The sequence below is a fragment of the Topomyia yanbarensis genome, chromosome 3 (assembly GCF_030247195.1).
Source record: "Topomyia yanbarensis strain Yona2022 chromosome 3, ASM3024719v1, whole genome shotgun sequence".
Lineage (NCBI taxonomy): Eukaryota > Metazoa > Arthropoda > Insecta > Diptera > Culicidae > Topomyia > Topomyia yanbarensis.
The window spans coordinates 277941800-277964345 of NC_080672.1; the positions used below are offsets into that span (position 1 = coordinate 277941800).

The 22546-nt window shown below is 38.1% G+C and overlaps 1 protein-coding gene across 12 annotated transcripts in view; it reads left to right on the top strand.

Moving 5' to 3' along the window:
- The window catches only part of LOC131690160 (cell adhesion molecule Dscam2), a 471795-nt gene that overhangs the window by 337871 nt on the left and 111378 nt on the right, over positions 1-22546 (top strand). For all 12 annotated transcript variants that reach the window (XM_058975714.1, XM_058975719.1, XM_058975716.1 and 9 more), the window contains exon 5: positions 18146-18263. In XM_058975714.1, coding sequence (XP_058831697.1) covers positions 18146-18263 — 118 coding nt within the window. The remainder of the gene's footprint in view (positions 1-18145; positions 18264-22546) is intronic.

Here is a 22546-nt window from a genome sequence, read left to right on the forward strand (position 1 = left end):
TGCACTACAGTTACTATATTACATGCAAGATAACAATAGGATTCGTGCTTCTGATGACAATTTTATAACTACTTAGTATAGATCATGCCTTTCATAAGAATCATTATTTTAATGCGGTTTTTATATAGACATTCCAAAACCTGAATACGTGCAATAATCTCCGATAAAACTGTCTTATAACTTAATTTCTTGATATATGTTAGTTTTATTCCAGTTTTAACAAAGTATATAGAACCGTTTCACAACCACTATATAAACTTGCAACATAAAGCTTAATCGTGGACGTCATAACATAGTTTTATAATGAAATTTATGTATAAAGTTGTATAAGTTGGCGGAATCCCATTTTCTCCGTTTCTATTAGACATACAGCGCTGCCCCTCTTTGTTTACCTCAAGTTATGTGAAACCCATCATCCAATGTGTTTTTGTTACAAAACATTTTGTTTTGTAGAAGTTGTGGGCGATATTGTGTTTTCGATCATACCAAGTAAATTTTCGAAATTTTGAACACTTTGTGATATTTAGGTTGATTTTCAATATATTTCCCGAATGATTATATTTTTCGATAGTACTTGGAAAGAGCTTTCTATATCCGTATAGATATTACACTTATCCGCAAACAAAAGTTATTTTTTAAATAGTTTTTTATAAAATATGCGGTTGGGGTAAGTTGGTGGTACTATTTACAGTGCAAAAATTGCCATCCAATTTTTTTTTCTGGAATTCACTCCAAAGTAAGAGAATCCTTTTTTTTGTGTATCTCGTCAATGCAGGGAACATTTACTCCGGTCAATCGTCTGAAGAATTTTGAAAATTTGCTTTGGAATATGAAGTACGCGTCAAAGTCAAAACGCTGGAGAATTGAGACTGAAATATAATATCAAATGTCGGTTAATATACAGTTTACTTGAAAAGACATTCAGCACGTTCCAAAATAACCCCTGAAGTATTTGCATTTCCATTTAATTGCTTATTTCTTGGCGTATCCATACATACCGCTAACTTACGATTATTAAAATTAAATTTATTTATCTAATTTATAAATAACATTTCGACATTAGACACATCCAAATCTACAGTTCGATTTTTGAAAGGCAAACCATATGCATTGCATGTTATGGTGAACGTGTTCTATGTAATTTACCACGAAAACATAAAGCTGCTTGTCGCAGTGCGCTTGAATATTTCATTTTATACCACTGCGATGGCTTATTATTTTGAACATAACACTTGGGGAGAATCGCGTCGACTAACAATCGGACCACTATATGAAAGTAAAAAGCTAGTACTCTCAGAATGTTATGATGTTGATTGCCCCTTTTTGCTCCTTAGGTGAATGTTACCCCAAAAATATCGCAAAATTTGGAAAATCTTTTTAAATTCAACAGATAGGAAGCAACTATGTTCGATACCGCAAACAACTTTGTGGAAGATTCCAAGAAAGTAGGAGAATGTCTAAAAAAGTTATCATGAAAAAACTTATTTTAAGGGCTCTTCCATATAATATGTTCCATAACTTGCAAACTATTAAAGCTAGATATAGGGTGTCTTCAGCAATGTCTGTTGTAGTAATATTTGCTACAACTTTGCCGAAGACAAAAAGTCTCTATCTTAATTGATTCAGAAAATGAATTTCGTATATCACTTATAGATGAATTAATCACTAAACGTGGTTGTGCAGTGGTAAGAGCAACAACTCATCCGAACAAACTATACTCCTAAAGTTAACGGTTTAGAGGCTATTAATTTTGAGCACGAAAACGACGTTTTAAAACACTGTGGAGTGCAACTCACATAGAAGCGTTTTCTCTGAATGTTGGCTACCGTCAATTGGACTGTGGGTCTGGTCAAATATTGTTACTTCTCTAGCTCGTAAACAACGAACCTACATGCATATATGTGTTTCAGTTGGGGGAACGGTCAAAACGAATTTAAGCAAACTCAATTGTTATAGTTTCAGGCATCTTCAGAATGTTTGCATTACTCTAAATTTCCCAGATTGAGCAGTAGAGATATGGTCAAATGTAATTGTTGCACAATTGCCGCAAATCCTCGACTCAAGGTATTGCATATAAAGACGCATTGCATGCGATAAACAGATGGGTGCGTAAGGTATGGAACATAACCGTTGTGTGTCATGACTGTATTCAGGGCTGGCAATTGAAATCTAATAGTAACCCTTTCACGATCAATACTATTATCAATACTTGAGATTATTGATAGTATAATTTAAAAAGTTGATAAAAAATCCCACCCAGGCCCGTGCGCAAAAAATTCTCTAGGGAGGGGTGTGACTTTTTTGTTCCTTATACAGAGTGTTTGATTATTGGTTAAGAACCTCTCGAGGGGTGATTGACTGTCATATTTGTAGCAAAAAATTGTTCTACACATACCATCAAATCTCAACCGTTATAGAGTTATTGAGCTTTTTGTGTAAAAAACTTATTTGTCTTAAATACCTCTAACTCAAAAAGTATTCTTCGTATTTTAAATCTTTTAGTTTCATTCGAAAGGTGAGAGAATTTGCTATTGAATGATGTTCTCATATCTTTCAGTTAATTAGTTTGATTACCTTTTAGTTGTAAAATAATTAAAAGTTAGTGTTTTGATAAAATTTTTGTTAATTTTCTCAAAATAATGAATTATGATTACAGCAATATCTATTATCCAAAAGTTGGGTTTTAGGACGGTTCATAATTTCTTCCGTTACGCTACCTAAATCCATTGAACTAAAGGAAGCGTTAGGTGCAAACGAGTTTGTGGGCGTGGTAACAATAACCGTTATTTTGGCCTTGTTACCTGCCACTGAAGCATAAGATGACACATCATTGTAGGATGGTGTAACGGAGGTAGAAGAAATTGTTAATCTATTTTGAATCGGATTAACACGTTTGGACGTGTTTTCTTGAAGTGTACCTGAACAAGTAGGTACATTTTTTATTTGTTGTTTTTGTTGTCTAGAACGAGAATTTATATTTTTTTCTTGAACAGGACAACCCCAGAAATTCGATTTATGATTTTCGCTACAATTAGCGCATTTGAAACTTTTTGTGGTTTTTTCACCGGACAAGTATCTTTCGTGTGCGATTTATCGCCACAGATCATACATTTGGAATCCAAATGACAATTTATTGTGCCGTGCCCAAAGCCTTGGCATCTACGACACTGGGTCAGATTTTGAATTCTGCCCCCATGTCGTCTATAATGTTCCCACTTTACTCGCACGTGGAACATAAAACGTGCTTTTTCAAATACTTTCAAATTATTAACCTCATTACGGTTGAAATGAATTAAATAAAGCTCCTGGATAATTCCAGAGCGTACTGGCGTGTTCTCGCCGCTAGCCTTTCTCTTCATAAGAATAACTTGTGAAGGAGAAAAGCCAAGTAAATTTTTCAATTCGTTGGATATTTTATCCAAACTTTGACCTTGTGGTTCAAGACAGCCTTGAATGGTCTATCTGTCTTGAAATCTGAATGAATAAAATTGATATAGCTTCTCCGTAAGATACTGGTGTAGTCGTTTGTAGCCAATCAATTCCTCCGCTGTAACTCGACATTCTCCTCTTCGGCCAATCTGTAAAGAGACCTTCACGTCCGGAGGGAACGTCGAAAGCTCAATTCGAAAGGCTTTGAAGTCGGAGATCATCACTGTTATAGGCGAAGGTGATTGCGGTTTCTTCTCATTGGCATTATGCGCAATGCGAGGAAATTTAGAAATTTCATCAGCTTCTCATTCACATAAAACATCGAATGAGTTGCTGCAGTCAATTGAATTTTCGGGAAGATTTAAATATTTCTTTAGGCTGAATTGTTCTTGAAAAATGGTTTAGTCTTGAAAAAGACTGATTGAGTAGAAAATTTAGGTAGTCTTGAGAAAGACTAATTGTCGAAAAAAATATAGGTAGTCTTGAGAAAGACTGATCGAGCGAAAATATAGGTAGCCTTGAGAAAGACTGTTGCTGTTGAAAAACTCTAGCTAAACCAGGAGCTATCAAGATTTGTGACCGGTTCTAACGAAGGTTCAAGCGTGATTTAAAGAATACTAAATTCACTTAACTGAAAGATATTGATACATTTTTCTCTGTAAAGTTTTCCCTGCCTTCGAATGAAAAGAAAAAAAATGCAATAAGTGCTATACTTTTTCAATTAGAGCTGGTATTAGTGAAAATGAGATAAAAATATCCAAGCTCATTAACCCAAACACATGAAGCAAGAAAAGATAAGTGTATCACGTAGAAGAACAAATTGTGCAGCTCTTCACGACTAACAATCTGAATCATTAAAATGATGATGTTACACTGAAACCTCCATTTACGAACTCTTTTTTACGTAATATTCGATTTACGTAACTTTTTTTACGAACTAAATTCGAAATAACGAAATCTTTTTGGAAAGTTTGAGTTCATACATTATAGCATGAAGGCGACTTCCGGTTTAAATAAATTCTCTATAACCTCAACAATATGGGTGTTTTCGGAATGGGGTTGACAAGTGCATGACGGAACACGATGTCTTGAGCCATTTTGGAATCCAAGATGGCGACTTCCGGTTTAGATAAATTTTCTATAACCTCAACAATATGGGTATTTTCGGAATGGGATTGACGAGTGCATGACGGAAATCGATGTCGTGAACTATTTTGGAATCCAATTCTCTATAACCTCAACAATATGGGTATTTTCGGGATAGGGTTGACGAGTGCATGACGGAAATAGAATCCATATTGTTCGTTATCAAGAATATTGCTCAACCGGCAAGCGTCATATTGAACTTAGAAAAGGTTCCAATTGTCAATCGCGTTCCAAAAATACCTATATTGTTAGGGTTATCGACAATATTGCTCAACCGAAAGTCGCCATCTTGGATTTCGAAAAGGTTCCAATTGTCCATTTTCAGCATCTACTTGTCAATCCCGTTCCAAAAATACCCATATTGTTAGGGTTATCAAGAATATTGCTCAACCGGAAGTCGCCATCTTGGATTTCAAAACGGTTCCAATTGTTCATTTTCACCATCTACTTGTCCAGCCCGTTCCAAAAAAAACCATATTGTTAGGGTTATCGAAAATATTGCTCAACCAACGAATATTAATAAGAATGTGAAATAACGAAAACTTTTTTACGAACTAATTCAATTTACGAACCCCCGGTTTGGTTCGTAAATGGAGGTTTCAGTGTAACTATAAGGATTTTCGAGAAATGAACGAAAAATAGATCAAAATTGTTAAATTTTAAATTACTTTGAAAAGGTTACTTCAACTCGTTAGTTGAAACTAGTGAGGGCAATACTCAATTAGAAATTTTCTCACCTTCTCAATGGATAAAAAAAAATTTCAAATACAAAGCATACTTTTTGAGTTAGATGTATTTTCAGACAAATAAGTTTTTAACACAAAAAGTTCAATCACTTTGTAACGGTTGAGATTTGAAGGGGCAAAACGACTTTTTTTCTCCAAATATGACAGTCAGCACCGAGAGGTTCTTAACCATAAACCAAACACCCTGTATAAGGAAGGTATAGAAACCCTCGAACTTTGGAGATGGTTTCCGGGGCCCGGAGGGCTGAGTCTTGTGTCGGCTTGGTTCAACAAATTGGGACAACGTCTGTTATCAAGCAGTGTCGAATTCTTAATGTGGTGGTTTGTCGCAAGCCTAATGACTAAAACTACACCACTTGTTCTTCCCAATCCTTATCTTTCCGGAGCCACTGTTAGGAATTAATTCAGGAGGCGTTGTGCTCTTGCTCATTTCATTCTATTTCAATCGTTCGAGTTTTTTTTTCATTTATGCTGTTTCTTGCTTGCTGTCCAACCCTCGTGGTTTAACTGACCTGCTTAGGTGAGCTGCAAACGTCATCACCTGCCGAGACGCGAACCGATCCAGGGACGCCGAACATAACGACTTACATCTCGTTAAAACCATTTTCGCAAGGTTTGTACCCTTCTTGGCGACACTAGTTCTTATTTATCTAATAGCTGGTGCTGAGAGTTTCCTGGCGGCGGAATTTCCCCTGATACCGATGCCATTTAGTCACTCTGGCGCAGAGATCACTTACGGGGGGTTTCTATTTCTCCGAGCCGCTGTTGCTAACAAATTTGTCGAGACGTGAACAGATCTAGCGATGCCAACCAACTTGACTTGCATTCTTTTACAGCCACCCTGACAGGCTTTCTTCAAAGATTCGTTTCTATAATGACCGAACTCAAATGACATTGTGTATGTCAAAACGGCTCCCAGTATATTTTTTCCAGGTTAGGAAGTTAAGAAATTTTCAAAAGTACTCTCATGGGTGGGGTTTGAATCCCCAAAACCCTCCTCTTGCGCACGGGCCCCACTAAAGCTAAATTTTAATTATAGGATTTACTAAGGTTATCAACAACAAACTGGTCGGTTATCTACACAATAAAACAATTTTGTTACCGAGCTACCCGCGAAAACTAAATATTGGGATTTGATCATCATAATATATAGTATCGCACAAATATTTTTCCTTGTTCTCCATTACGGCGAACGAATGTGGTTCAATCGAATATAATACCGTTTTGATTTGCTGTCGTTCTTGAGGATTCGAAAAAGTGTCATAATGCAAATAATGTTGATTAACAAAAAGAACATGGGCACCAATATACGGGCGAAAAAAATTTAGATAGCTCCCTTGCCGCACCGTCTGACTGCGCATCAACTTCTCATTCGCTAGCAAAAGTCCAATAAAGTACATGCGTAAAAATAACTGTGTAACTTTAACTGGGCTACGAAAATTTAGTTTACTTTCTTACCACACCACCTAAACGTATCAACCTTAGGGTGTCTCAAAATAACATCATATTAAAAAGTCACTTCTTAAATGAGTGAATTTGCTAAAACGCCTATTGGTGGCGAATTTCGATTTTTTGAAAAATTTGACAATTTTGGGTGAAATTTCAAATTTATGCCTATTGAAGCACTCCTAAATTGTCGTAGATTTTTTCAGGATTTCTTTTTCTTATTTTTCTGGAGATCTGAATGAAGACGTTTGGTGAGTTTACATGTACAGTTTTTGGATTATAAGAGTACCGGATCCATTAAAACTTAGTAAAATGTGCAATTTTTGGTGTTTTTCTTCAAAACTGGGTATCTACAAAATTTTAAAAGTATAGAAAACACTTTATATAATTGAGCAAAATACAGGGGCGTAATTCTGTTGAAGGAAGCGTAAAGCTACTACAAAGGGGGTATGAGTTATTTAAGTTTTGTTATATAACTTTTTGACATTTGTAGCTATTGAGGGATGCCACGAAAAACCCTTCCGCAAAACATGAATATCGTCGATTCGAACGAAACTTTGCATTTGTGTTCAGTTTATGAATCTCCATGATTTTCTCTGCCAATTATAATATTTTCATACAGGAGCAATTTTTCAAAAGGGCGTAGACGTTTCTACGTGCATTAATTTCATTATTTGTTTGATGGCTTTATTTTATCCAACAAAACTATTTGAGAACGAATTACAGAGAATGAATACTTCTGTGCGAAAAAATATACACTGAAAAAACGTTGTAATTTTTCACAAAAACAAAAATTTATTGTTAAAAAATTAAATTGCGAAAAAACCATTCTTTATTTTTTTTATGTTTTGTCAACAAAAGTCTAAAGAGAAACGAAACAATTTTAATGCAATTGCATGATGGAGAACTAATCGGTAAAAAAGTTTTTCTAACTACTTTATGCATAATGTTAAATTCCATACTAATTGAAATACAAAACTGTAAATTAATTACAGAATGTAATTCTAATTATCATTTATAATCAAAAGGCATTTAACAAAAATCTTCCCAAATATGATAGTTGTCGAGATATTTGGTATTTTGCTACAACAAAAACAATTAACTCGTGTAATTATGCTCTTTTTAAAAATTATTCAGGTTACCCCATCATAAAATGTTTACGTTTACAATCTAATGTTTATCGTTTCAACGACGCAAAAGAAACTTTTTCAGTGTATTTGGATCATGGAGAAGCTTTCAATAAAAAAGTTTTAAAAAATTTATACTATTTGCAGTCAAGAATACGATTTTTTTGTGAATATGATACTAAACGCCTTTTCAAATCAAAATGATGTTCACAAAAAATTTCTGTAATAGTGTAGCTCTCGAGATATTTTTGGACCTTTGGTTTATCAGTGAGCAAACGCGTATACCAAATAGAACTGAGGGATTAGGGGTGTGTTTATCTCAAAAACTCAACGTAGGGGTTAGGTATTTTTTACATAGAATGTGTATGCAAAGTTTGAAAGAAATCGGTTAAGTAGTTTTTGAATGGCAGGTAACAGCGCAAATCATGTTTTTTTCAGAGACATTCTACAAAAAGCTTCGTCACCGAGTCGTTTGTCGATATTTTTGCATGGAAAAATTACAGCATGTTATTGAAATGATAGACTATAACGTACAAAAGTTTTGATCAATTCACTTCACGCAAAGTTTTACATGCATTCATACATACACACATACATACGCACACACACACAGACATTTGCCGAATTCGACGAACTGAGTCGAATGGTATATGACAGACGGCCCTCCGGGCCGGGATTGCGTTGACGGCATAACCTTTCTATAGGAGAAAGGCAAAAATCTCACCTTCATACATTAATCGCAGTATCCGTTGAAATCGGGATTTTCCGCGTGATCGTACTCATCATACTGTAATTCAGGAACTAGAAGTCCAATCCACACAAAATTCAATAGCAGGCAACGTTTTACCTTTCATTTAAGACTAAGTTTGTGATAATCCGTTCAGTAAATTCCGATGTGGACAAATTATAACAAGATTTTCTATGTAACCATACTCCTCAACTCGTAACTCCGGAACCGGAAACCACAATTAAATGAAATTCAATAGCAGCCGATGGGAGCTTGTACCTACCATTCGTGACTAATTATGTAAAAATCGGTTCAACCATCTCCGAGAAAACGGTGTGGACATTTTGTTAATATATCCGCACAAACACACACACATACATACACACATACACACAGACTTTTTTCGATCTCGACGAACTGAGTCGAATGGTATATGACACTCGGCCCTCGGGGCCTCCTTTAGAAAATCGGAGTTTGGAGCAATTGCATAACCTTTCTACATGAGAAAGGCAAAAAGTTTAGTTCCGGCTTATATGGGAATTTCATATGTGACCGGACGGTTCAGTCTATATTTCCGGAACAATGTAAGCGATCCGTGCGTAGTTTTATAGACGTCTATGGGAAAAATATACGTTTTATTTGGGACAAAGTTTATGAAAATCGACCCAACCATATCCGATAAACTGGTGTGAGTGTGTTTATTTTGATAGGTAGCCACTTTTCAAGGGCACTTCCGGAGCCGTCTATGGTAATCAATATGGTCAATGAGACTTCGGTTGGCCGTCAGTGACCTACAACTGCAAATGCAAATTATTTGACATACATTTTAGTGAAATTTTTACCTTTTGGCATTTATCGTGGTATCGGTTTGAACTGGAATTTTCTATGTGACCCCACGCCACAACCCGTAACTTCGGAACCGGAATTTTGATTGGGATGAAATTTGGCATCCATTTACGACTATGAAACACCTTTCATTTCAGACTAAGTTTAGTCGAAAATGTAAAGCCATCCCCGAGAAAATGATGTCACTGTTGTTCTGAATTTAGTTGTTTCCGCCGGGGCTTCCAGAACCGATGATTGGGGCCAATGTGGCCAAAGAGACTTTGAATGGCTGTTAGTGACCAAGTACTACAGATCCAAGCAGATGTTGTCATATATTGGAATTTTTTTCACCTTTTACATTCATCGCAGAAATCTGTTAAAACCGGGATTTGCAGCATGATCGTACTCCTCATCCTGTAATTCAGGAACCGGAAGTCGGAACCATTTGAAATTCAATTGCAGTCGATGGGAACGTTGTATCTTTCATTTGAAACTAAGTTTGTACAAATCGGTCCAGCCATCTCTGAGGAAAATGAGTTACTTTTTTGACACATACGCACATACATACACATACACACACACATACAGACTTTCCGATCTCGACGAGCTGAGCCGAATGGTATAGCGGAATCGGCCCTCCGGGCCTCGGTTACAAGGTCGAAGTTCGAAGCGATTGCATAACCTTTCTATATGAGAAAGACAAAAAATTGCCAAAATCCAAAAAAGTCAATTTTCGTCAATTTTTTTTCGAATTTGCTTCAAATATCGGTGTTTCATGCATAGACTGGCAAATCCAAGTAATTTTGCATCTATTTTAAATTAAAATGTTTTGCATCATTTTGATTTGATATCATAGTGGTACCAGTTTATATGGGAAATTGCTGTGCGGCCACACTCTTAAACCCGTAACTCCGGAACCAGAATTCCGATCGACACAAAATTCAATAGCAGCCGATGGGAAGGTTGTACCTTTCATTTGAGACTAAGTTTTGGGCAAATCAGTCCAGCCATCTCTGAGAACAATGAGTGACATTTTTGACACATACACACATGCATACAGACTTTTTCCGATCTCGACGAACTGAGTTGAATGGTATAGGGGATTCGGCCCTCCGGGCCTCGGTTAGAAAGCCGGTTTTTGGAGCAATTGCATAACCTTTCTATATGAGAAAGGCAAAACATGTTAGAAAAACTTTTTTACCGATAAGTTCTCCATCATGCAATTACAATCAAAATGTTTCTTTTCTCTTTTGGTTTTTGTTGACAAAATTAAAAAAAAATACAAAATGGGTTTTTGGAACTTAAACTTTTAAACATAAATTTGTTGTGAAAAATGACATTTTTTTCGTACAGAAGACTAACTCGTTCCCAGATAAGTGTTTAAAATACAGTCAAACAAAAAACATTGAAATTAATGCACGTATAAACGCCGTTTTAAAAAATTGCAATTAAATAAAAAAAATCACGAAGGTTCATCAACCGAACACAACTGCAAAGTTTCCTTCGAATCGACGCTGTTCATATTTCGCGGTCGGCCGGCTTCTTATGGAATCCCTCGCTAGGCCCCGCTGCAGTGGCGTAGTAAGAAAATTTTTCGGGGGGGGATATGAAATTTTTTTTGTATATATATGAAAAAATGTTCAAAAACATTCTGAGCAGGAAAAAATGTTCAAAAACCAACAACTCAGGGAACAGGTTTGGGTAGTCAAGGTAGGAAAACTAGCTGTTGGTAGAGAATAAATGCTCTTCCCCTACGAGGACAATCTGGGCGGCAAACTTCAGACTGTCTAATTTACTGAGCCCTTCAGTTCCCTTGTGCCATTCAGTACCACTTCCTCGTTGATCTTCCGACTGGTTAGCGAACTACTCGGTCTAGTCCCCGACGATAGATCTAGCCTACACCGACGAAAAGTTCCCCGGCGAGAGAAGTTCGAGCCAACCAACCAGGTGCTACGGTCAGTTCGGCGATTCCGGTAGAGTGGGGCATCCGGTTTGCTGGTGGTGTATCGTCGCGGTCTACGCGGTCTCGTTCCCGGCGGTGAATCTGACTGTAAGCTAAAGGAGAGGTCCCAGACGAAAGAAGTTCTCCCGATACCGATTCTTATTTGGTTTCAGTACTACAACTTCTTGAGCCCTTTGGCTCCGTAACCGGTGCTATTTAGCACCGCAACTCCTTTAAGCCATTTAGTTCTCTTCTTGGGCCATTTAGCACTACTTCCTTGATGGTCCATTCAGTCCTCGACTTGTTCGCAAACAACTCGGTCTAGTCCCCGACGATGGACCTGGCCTACTCCGACAGAGAATTCCCCGGCGAGAGAAGTTCTCCCGAGATCGAGCCAATCAGCTAGGTGCCAGTTCGGCGATTCTGGTGAAGCTGGGTATCCGGTGCACTGGTGCGCCGATGACCCGCGACTAGTGGTGTCTCATTGATGTCTAATCCGTCTAGTCCCCAGCGGTGAATCTAGCTTACGCTAACGGAAAGTTCCCTGGCGAAAAAAGTTTTCCCAATATCGATTCTGGGGAGCCGTGGTCGGTCCGGCGAATTCGCATGGAGCGTGACGTCCGGTTCGCTGGCGTTTCGACGACTCATACTCGCTGCTCTGTTGCGGTCTACTCGACTAGTCCTCGGCGGTGGATCTAGCTTATACCTGCGGAGAGTTCCCTGGCGGTGATTGCTCTCCCGAAATCGTTGTTCGATGTCTATTCCGCTGTAAGACGGTCATGCCATCATCGGTTCTCAACCTTTTTCGTACCACGGACCCCTTAGATATCACATTGGGTTGCTGCGGACCCCCACAGATAAACATCAATTTTGTATGCTATCAATATGTTATTTTCAATTTGTTAGGAAACAAGATTTGAAATTTCAATATGCACTCGGAAAATATATTTTTCTTCGCGGACTCCCAGCAATGACTTCGCGGCCCCCTGGGGCCCGCGGACCCCAGGTTGAGAATCACTGATCTACATCATAACTCTGTTTACTGCGTTCCACGTCTCTACGTCGCTTGTCATTCTGTAGGCTACATTATCCGGGTTGATGTCCGGTTCTCCCATTTTAAGTAGCTCCCTGCACGTCACTTCAAATCTCGAACATTCAAAGACTCTCCTCGGACATTCAAATACTTGAAACCCCGGACATTCAAAGACGCTCAAGGCACAGTGTTGACGTTGCGTACCCACACCGATGAAGATACTCCTTAAGCAGCCGTGGCTCGGTAGAAGCTGTTTCAGGTTGAAGGTCGTCTCTCCGTGCATTCTATTGACCCACGTCGACAGGTTTGCATGAGCCAGTAGGTCCACTTTCCTTTCTCCGTATTATCCCATTCCTGCTGCTACGTCATCATCGAATCGATTCTCATCATCTTCCTCACGTTTCTGACATTTCATTGATTGTAGCACTTGATATCCTCCGTCAGAGTAATGCAGATGGGGATCATCGCGGCATCACGGCATACTGCCTCCGGTACGCAATCGCAACTCGTACGACCAGTAGTCGAAGCGTCCTGTTCAGCTTTTCGCGGTTTCACTTGGTTTTCAGCGCCGCACCCCAAGCAGTATCGATGACTAAATACTAGATAAAGACCCGACATTTCGCATGTGTAATCAACGTGGTTGTTTAAGCTCAATCAGTTGTCGATTATCACTCCCAATTGCTTCAGTGCACGCTTCGATGCAATCACATGCCCTTTGATGGTGATCTGTATCCGCTGAACCCCTTTGCAGTTGCTGTCCAACAACAACGTCTTGTGGTGAGCTATTTGCAGCTTGACCCGTTCATCCAGCTCTCGATCGCATCTATTGTCTCCGTCACCGATACCTCCATTTCTTCAAGTGTCTCACCATTATTGACACATCGTCCACAAAACCAACGATTTTCACTTTCCTGGGCAGCCGCAGTGTTAAGACCCCACACTGATAGAACATATTCGTAAATCTCTCGGAATTAATTTCGTATAAACAACTTTCATAAAATATACGAATTTTTCGTACATATGATGAATCGTTCGTAGTTCTATCGAAACACTTTTGTTTTTTATTACGAGTTTTTCGTGAAAACCACGAAATGACTTTCGTTAGTTTATTACGAAACAGCTTCATTCAGCAAACGAGTCGTTCGCTGTTATATATGAATATCTTTATAATATTTACGAGCACCATTCGTCAAACCGTCCACGTCAAAAGAGCAATATGGAGCCATTGTTGCTATTCGTCAGATAATTGTTGTTGTCTGACTATTTAGTAGTCGTAGTCGTGTCCGCCGGTTGCAGGAAGATTTCCAGAACCTCTTTCGCTTCCAGTTGATTTAGAATCTGGAGCAGTACAGAATCAGTTGAGCCGTCGCGAACTGCTCATTGATTTTGTATGAATAATTTTGAGTTTTTCTCTGCCAGAGCGATATCGGTGTTGTCAAACATCGATCCTAAAAGATAAAATGCAACCAACAAATTCGTTTGTAATATACATAAACGTTTATTAAAATAAACGAAAATTTCGTTCATCAAGCGGCCATTTCTTCGAATCACAATAAAATCGTATTGGCCAGATAGATTTTTTTAAATAAAAAAAACATCGATCTTAAAAGATCGACTGAAAACAATAAGAGGCCAATAAATACGAAAACTTTTCTAAGATAAACGAAAAGATTTCGTGCGACCAACGAAATCGTTCGTAATATACACAAACGTTTATTAAAATAAACAAAACATTTCATTTCATTCACGAAAAATAATATCGTTATCAACGATATCATTCGTGCAGTGTACATTAAATGTGTAAAATTTACGAAAGCTTTCGCTCACCATACGGCCATTCTTGTTCATGAAATGAACGAAACTTACTATTTACAATGCACGAAAATACTTCGTTGCAGAAAACGACGAATGAATTCGTGCATTGCATGATTTATTATATTCACGAATTTATGTTATCAGTGCATCTTACATCCCATTCCAAAGTGTTTGACAGAGAATGGAGCCCTGAGTAACGCCCGCTGCGACTCGCATTGCCTTCTGCCCTTTTGTTCGTCTGGTACAGCAGTGCTCTACTCTGGAAGTAGCTCTTCAGGATCTGGCTCATTCTTTTATGCCACGCTGCGGCATTGGTCTATTCGAGGCTGGATGGCCCGGTGACTTCCCTGACTTTGGCAGCAACATCAGTTTCTGCACCTTCCTCATTTCGGGGATTACTATCGTCTAAAGACTTCAGCATGTCTGAACATGTCCGGATATGCCAGGATCGCAGCTTTCAGCGCCGCTGTTGGTATTCCATCCGGACCAGGGGTTTTCTTTGATTTTAGTCACATCGACGCGTCTTTGAGCTCGTCGTTAGTCACTTGCCACTCGACTGTGTTACCTCCTTCTTCTTCGCCGTACGGTGTCGGTGACCAGGTAGTTGAATCGTGATTCGGGAAGAGACCCTCAACGATTATCTTTAGCTTACCCGGGCATATTTCAGCTGGTGTCGACGGACCCTCATCTTCGTCATGACGACTCAGTACGCGTCCCCCAGGGACTGGCGTTTATTTCTCAGCACAGCTACTTATGGCAATTGGCTTGCTAAGCTTGATCTCCTGTTTTAAAGAGTCCCTACCTTCTAGATACGTCGCTTGCGCTCCTCTCTCACTCTCCGATCTTGCGCTCTGAGCCCGCCTTCTGGATCTACGACAAGCAGCGTATAGCATACTGAGTTACTCATTTAACCAGTAAGCTGCACGCCGTCTACTACATGGCCCTAGTTTTCGTGACATTGTAACGTCACAAGCCGTCACAATCCTTCTTGTTAGCCGTCAGCCGTATCAACGTATTTGATTCCGTTGTTCGCCGAAGTAACTCAACAAAGAGGTTTTCGTTAAAGGCTTTCGTCTTCGACTTTAGCTTTCCGCCCGTCCTTCTTCGTGCTGCAGCAGGGTTCCATTGACCGATGCGGTAGCGAATCGCCTGGTGGCCTCTATGGGGATACTTCCCTCACACTCTCCAGTTCATGTTCGCCGTCAGTCAAGGACTACAGAATGTTGCGAAATTTCTCTCGGTACCGATATCCGTTTCGTGAACCATTAAGCTCCTAGCTCCTCGCTTCGCCGTGATCTACTCGTTATAGTCCTCGGCGGTTGAGCTAGCCTCCACAACGTGCCGACAGGTAGGTGTCGAGTCTGCAGCCAATTTTCACCACAAGGAAATTTTTTTACAAGATAACTTTTGCAAATGAAACTTTGAGAATTTCATTTAAAATATTAGGCATATTTTTGTTTAACATATTCAATTTTTTCAAATTTCTCCAATATATTTCGGGGGGGGGTTTCGTCCCCAAACCCCCCCCCCCCCCCCCCGCTACTACGCCACTGCCCCGCTGCTATATTTAAAATAAATCACTGTTGGGTCGATTGTCAGAGACACTATGTTCGTGTATTGTCTACAATACGACTCCTGGCAACCATACACGTTGCGAAATTTCAAGAAATAAAATGTTAAAAATGTTAAATAAAATCACCACGAACCACATCTGCACTTGGTAAATAAAATCGAGAGCGACATTTTCCTAAAACTGTCACAAACCACTCGCCATTATCAAACTATCTCGACTAAAAAAGTGCGTCAAAGGACCGCGAGGGCATTTCCGAGAAGTCAAAAGCAGTACAACTGCTTGCTATCCCACTTGAAACGGAAATGGCATAGCCATCCTAAGTGAAGAGCTTTCTGCCATGTTGTTGTCGGATGGCCAGCCAGGAATTGCGTTCTATGTAGGTATAGGTACTAGCTCGTAGCACGTCTGTCTGCACTGAAGCCTCGCACCGCAGCCAAAAGCATAACGCAGAAGGCGACACTGTGGTAGGCGTGGGCTGGGTGAGCGTGTGATGTCCGACCAAGTTAAACGAAGCGTTTAAATGGTTGACAGATGAAAGTGCGAAAGCTGTTAGGAAAATAGTGGGGGTGGGTGGATGAGTTCTCTATTTGCAAAAAAGAAAAAAAAAAAAACAAATATGGAAAATGTTGTTTTCGTCTAGTTGAAAATATTCGATGATAAATGATATTTGTTATTGCGTCATGTTTTGAGTTTAGAAGTACGCGTAACGGCTCAACACGAATTTGCTAAGATGAGCGAAGTGATTTAAACTGATGACATATTACATACAACACAGAATGAGTAGGCTTTTACAAGTTAGCTACATTAGACTGTACGATTTTCCCAAAGTAGTAGAAACTTTCGCAACCGAATAGAGTCATAAAAAGTACTCCCATATAAAAGTGAATGGACTGGTATTTCTAGAGTATCGTCCTCAACCGACTCTTCTGCTTTTATTGGAATCCCGAATGGCTTTAATAGTATAACACAGAAGCTAATTTTTGTTCCATTGTCGTTTGTATTTCCTGCGGGCCCTAACCTAAATCAATCATTGGTTTGATTTTACAAGCTTCCCTGAAATCCGAGCCCAGAATTAAATCACGCGAAATAGTGACGCGCTGGTACGTTTAATGAATGTTAAGGCAACCGAGACATTTGTAGTTAGTACCATCTGCTGTTGATGCTCTTTAACCCATAATTTCCCACCACATCCAACGAATTCATAACGCTAATTCCCGCCCAGAGTCTACAACTATTCAAATTCCCACTCAAAAACTTGACTTCGATTTCCGACTGAAATTCTTTTCTAACATAAAAAGATCTTATAAAGCCATTCAGTCTATCGCCATTGGCAGCTGTATTTGTGACCCACACTGAAAGAAAAAAAAGTGCATGACACAAGGAAAACAAACAGCCCCTAGGATTTGACAAAGTTTAATTTGTGCGTTCTGGAAACGTCTTCTGAATTTATATCGTTTTGTCATTGACGGATACGTTATTGTATTATGCTAACATTACACATCAACCTTAGAAAGCGTCGCTGAGCTGCAGAGAACATTCCCATTAAATTCGAAACATTTGACAAAACAATAAAAAAGCTTTTGCTATATGAAACTTTTTGCTTCCAAACAGAAAGCGCCTTAATGCTAGCTATAGTTTTCTTATTGTCTATTTTTGACGTGCACGCTAAAATCGTTGATATTATACAAAAAGTAAAACGTAAGCTAAATTGGCCGAAAGAGAACCTAACGAAATTTGTTATAATGCTGATAGAAGCCTATCACACGTTGTCATATTTTTGATATATACAGAGAAATATTTGTTATATATTTTGTTACTTAAACTATTAACAAAACCAGTGTCATAACACAACTTTTACCGAACAATCGTCGAAACAAAATGTCACATTCTGTAAAAAATTTGTTATTTCATTCTGATTGGGAAGTAGTAATATTTAGATTACGATTTTTTTGGGATAAGATTGACTCTTGTATAAGAATGCCACATTAACTTTTCAAAAGGGAAAATAAGATTTATAAACATACTTTTGTTTTGCTGATTTCTCTAAATTGGATGTAATTTCAACGCAGAATCATTTGGAATTGCTTCTACAAAGGGTGAAGATGTTGATTAGCGTGTATTTCCAATGAATGAAATGAAGTTTGTTTACCAAAATCTTTTTACTACCCGTGATCGCATATTAGTCCCATTTTCTAGGTGATTTCCTATCTTTATGGAACAGACTTGTGATCATAGGTAGTTTAGCACTTTCGAAGAATTTATATTGAATTATATTATAGCATAAATTCGTTGAATTTGTTTATCTGGCCTCAACTTTTTTCTTTATTGTTTTCTAGAGCAACGAGGAATCGTTTCCCCGAGTGTAGTAGAGCACACGTCACACGTTTCTGTGTCACAGGACGAAGGTGCCGTTCTTCTCTGTGTGGCGCAAGGCTGTCCATCGCCTGAATATCGGTAAGTATCGGTGATACCCAATCATATCAATCTGTTCATATCGTAATCATACAATATCTGTATTAATACGGTTTATACTGGGGCGAAAATTTGATTGATCGCGTAATCACAGTTCGTTGCAAGTTCTTTCCAATGTGTTCAACCAAACTTGTTAATTAATAAGTATGATCATTTTTATATATGCATTTGTTGCAAAAGGGACAATTATTTTATAAACGGTCAAAATCATACTGAATCTTTACGCATGGCTCAATTCTTCGTTTCGTGTCTTGTGATCGTTGGGACCGGAAGTACCAGCAGCAACAAACAACAATTTAATGGCTGGCGTCCAAAAGGACTATCCCACATTTTGCATTTTTGGAAAAAAAAAAAACTTTCGCATTTCCAAATAAACATTTTTTAATGAAAAATAAATTATTTTATTAGTAGTTCACCCATGTTGTCTAGAAAAAATAAGATCATTACGTGTACTACTTTTCAATTTACAAGCATTTTCGTAATTCGGAGGGCTAAACCCAAAGGTGCCTAGGGTCCAAAAGGACCCACAATTAACACATCTTTCATTTTAGAGTTATGGCAAAGTTGTTTTGTGACATCTAGCGCTTCATTTTATCATTTCATATTAGTTCGGAATTCAGTCGCTAGGGCGGCGCTGTTATCAACTTTTTAATGGAACGAGATAGAAAGCTGGCGTCTGCAGCAAAGTTATACATCAAGTAATTACACCGTAGCGCCTCGGTGCGACTTGGAACTACACTCTCGGATCCTTTCCACATTTCATCGGGTGTTCCTCAAGGGAGTCATCTCGGACCTCTTCTATTTGTGCTGTTCGTGAACGACCTCTGCAGTGAATTATCATCTTCTAAAGTCATGTATGCTGATGATCTGAAAATTTACCGGGTGATAACAACTATAATATACTGTTGTGCATTGCAAATAGACGTCGATAGGATCATTGACTGGAGTGACCGAAACGGAATGAGTGTGAATATTAAAAAATGCACCACAATCACTTTTACACGAGTACATACTCCAATTAAGTTCGAATACTCAATGTGTTCTGCTCCTGTAGAACGAGTCGTATCCGTCAAAGACCTTGGTGTCATTCTCGACTGTAAGCTACGCATTACCGCACATTACTCTTCCGTTATAGCTAAAGCCTACGCTGAACTTGGACTCATCAAACGCAACACTCGTGATTTCAATTATGTGTATGTCTAAAAACACTATACATTACACTGGTACGCAGTATTCTAGAATATGGCGTTACTATTTGGGCTCCGTATCACACCATACACATTAATCGTATCGAAAGGGTACAGAAAAACTTTATCAGGTTTGCACTTCGTCGGTTACCCTGGCAAAATCGTCTCCAGCTTCCTCCCTATGAAGATCGCTGTATCCTCATCAATCTCCCTACGCTGCAAAACAGACGGATCTTTCTGCAACGACTTTTCATTTTCGACCTTCTGACAGACAACATAGACTCTCCAGCACTTCTAGCGAAACTTGACCTGAACGTTCCGGGAAGATCTTTCCGGAGAATTATTTTTTTCTGTGCGATGTAACTCTTTTTTTAATCAAAGACAATACAATACAAGTTAAGTGCGTTAAGTGTCATATAGCAACTCTTCTGAAGACACCATAACTCTATAACGAAAGATAATAATTGATTCCACGTTTTTGAACTTTCCGACCACAATGTACCGTTTTTCCCTTAATCCCTTACTGCTCGGTGAACTTTCAATGTAGAGACACTTCACTTCACTAGAATTTTCGAAAAAACATGCTCAATAATATACATTTGTGCAAGACATATATATTAGTTAGAAAATAGCCATACATAGCAAGTGTATGAGCGGCCTTTAACTTCAGGACCGACTGTGTGGGCCGAAACGTCCAAGTACAATACAATCCTACTAAAAATAGTATTATATCAAGTTCACCGAGCTACAACACAAAATTAACTGATTGCGAATCGATTGACTACTTTTTCTTAAAACCTCGGAAAACGAACGAGAAAACTTGAATTTCTATAAGACTCTATGTGGGGTTAGCTCTAGGGGCAGATCACTTGTGATGCATTTTTAAAAATCAGCGAAATTAAATGCATTTATTTCCATCAAAATAGAAATTCATAATTTTGCGTTGCGTGCAATGTTTTTGTGTTGCGTGCAATGTTGTTTGCGTTGCGTGTAAGACGTCAAAACCCTACAGAAAAACTAGCCCTACATTTAACAAAACGTCGAACAAAGTGGATCAGCGTAGGACGTTTGTTAAACAAACTTTTCTGCGAGGCAGTGCAGAGCTGATGCAAAAATGGAAATTAAATGATTTTTTTTCAATTTGATGCAAATTTGTTATACATTCTTAGAGTGATCTACCCCTAGGGTTAGCCCCTTTTGGACGCTAACTAGTACTGGGGTTACCTCCATGGTCAACTTTGACTACTAATAGCAAAATATCTAAAAATTATTTTCAAAATTCCTTAATGGCAGTACACGTAGATTACTTAGGAATATCAAAAAATGTCGATTTCGGAAAAAAAAATGTTGGTTAGCCCCTTTTGGACGCCAACCATTCAAATAACGCATTATATATGTTAAGTTCAACCAAAAAATCGAAATAATTGTTAGTCTTCTATCATAAAGTATAGATTCTTAAGAATGTTTTACCAATTTTTTTTATAAAAATCCAAACAGTGCAAGCAAAGCTATAGTGCTTTTCATATCGCTCCCATACGGGGGCGTGACATAAACTTGAAACTTTAAACGCGATAATCCAGATAGGGGAAAGTGAGGCAATATCGCCATGTGGGGCGAGTTGAGCACCCCCGTTTTCCAAGAATCTATGAAAATCACCATTAGATGATGTAATACTTCAATTGCGACATAAAACAAATCTTAAATCGTTGAAAATACAAATATCTGACGGGATATCAAAGAACTGAAAATGTTATAAGATTCAAGCTATATGAAATAAGCATTCGCATGACGTATGTGTGCGTTTATTGAAAAATGCATACATCTCTGTAATATTTAACATCTTTCTAACTATTTCAATCATAAAAATAATTTAACAAGACTTTATAGTTTCCACAAAAAATCTGCGAAAATAGATCTATAGCATGGGGCAAAATGAGCACAAGACAAATCTCATGAGTTTATGCATTAAATCCCGAAAAGTTATCCCTATGTAAACGTTTTATACCTGAAGTTACTAAGAACGATGAATAATAATATTTGCTCGAGAAAATTACTCGCAAAGGTATTATTAAAACAAAATGGAAATTTGTATCTAATAGTTTCGAAAGTGCTGTTAAAAAAATTATAAGATCAATTTCATTGGCAACTAAATGTCACTAAATCAATGGAAACTATGATTCTTATTAATTATGAGTGAAAAAAGAATTTAAATTTTGTGATCAAATATAATCAAATATAATCTTTATTATCGACATGATCATATTGCCCCATAAGATTGCTCATATTGCCCCATAAGGTTTATACCAAACCAAAAATCGATCATTACAAACAACGATTATTTTCAAAGATTTCGAATTTTCTTCATCATGTTTATTAACTGCATGTGAAGAATATGTTCTATTCTACCAATAGAGGGAAATTTGGGATTATTTGTATGTTTTGCTACAGATATATTTGCCTTCAACCTTAGGGTGCTCATATTGCCTCACTTTCCCCTATCATGTGTTACCAAAAATTTGTTTGCGATTGTCGAAAAAGTTTTCAACCGATTTCATTTTTTTCAATTGTTTGTATTTTAACTGCCGTGCCAAGTTCACCACAGTGTAAATTTCCATTCCACTCGAGTGACTTTGATTGAAAAACAAGAAAAAATAGTAAGCTTTAAACCATTATTATTTTCCTGATTTCACAGATGTTTGTCACTATTTCACAGTTTCAAACACTAGGTATTCGAAAGAGAAAAAATCCCATACATACAACCCATAAATATCCCATACGAGATGGTTTGCCTTGATGTGGGTCAACTGGTGCATTGACATGTACCTACTGAAGGTATTATCAGCAAAACGGGCCACTCGATAAGCCATACATGTTGCCTCATGCGTTTTCACTTTTATTCCTACGTCAGTTATTCTCTGTCACTCTTGCTAGAGAATGAAGTATAGTGCGAAGGATTATCAGATGCTTTTGTCTGTTAGCGAACTTCACTACACATTATAGCATATTCAATACACAGATAAACTGTCACCAGCATAAAACGAGAACAAAAGCTGCAAACTGAGTGACCAGTCAAGAATA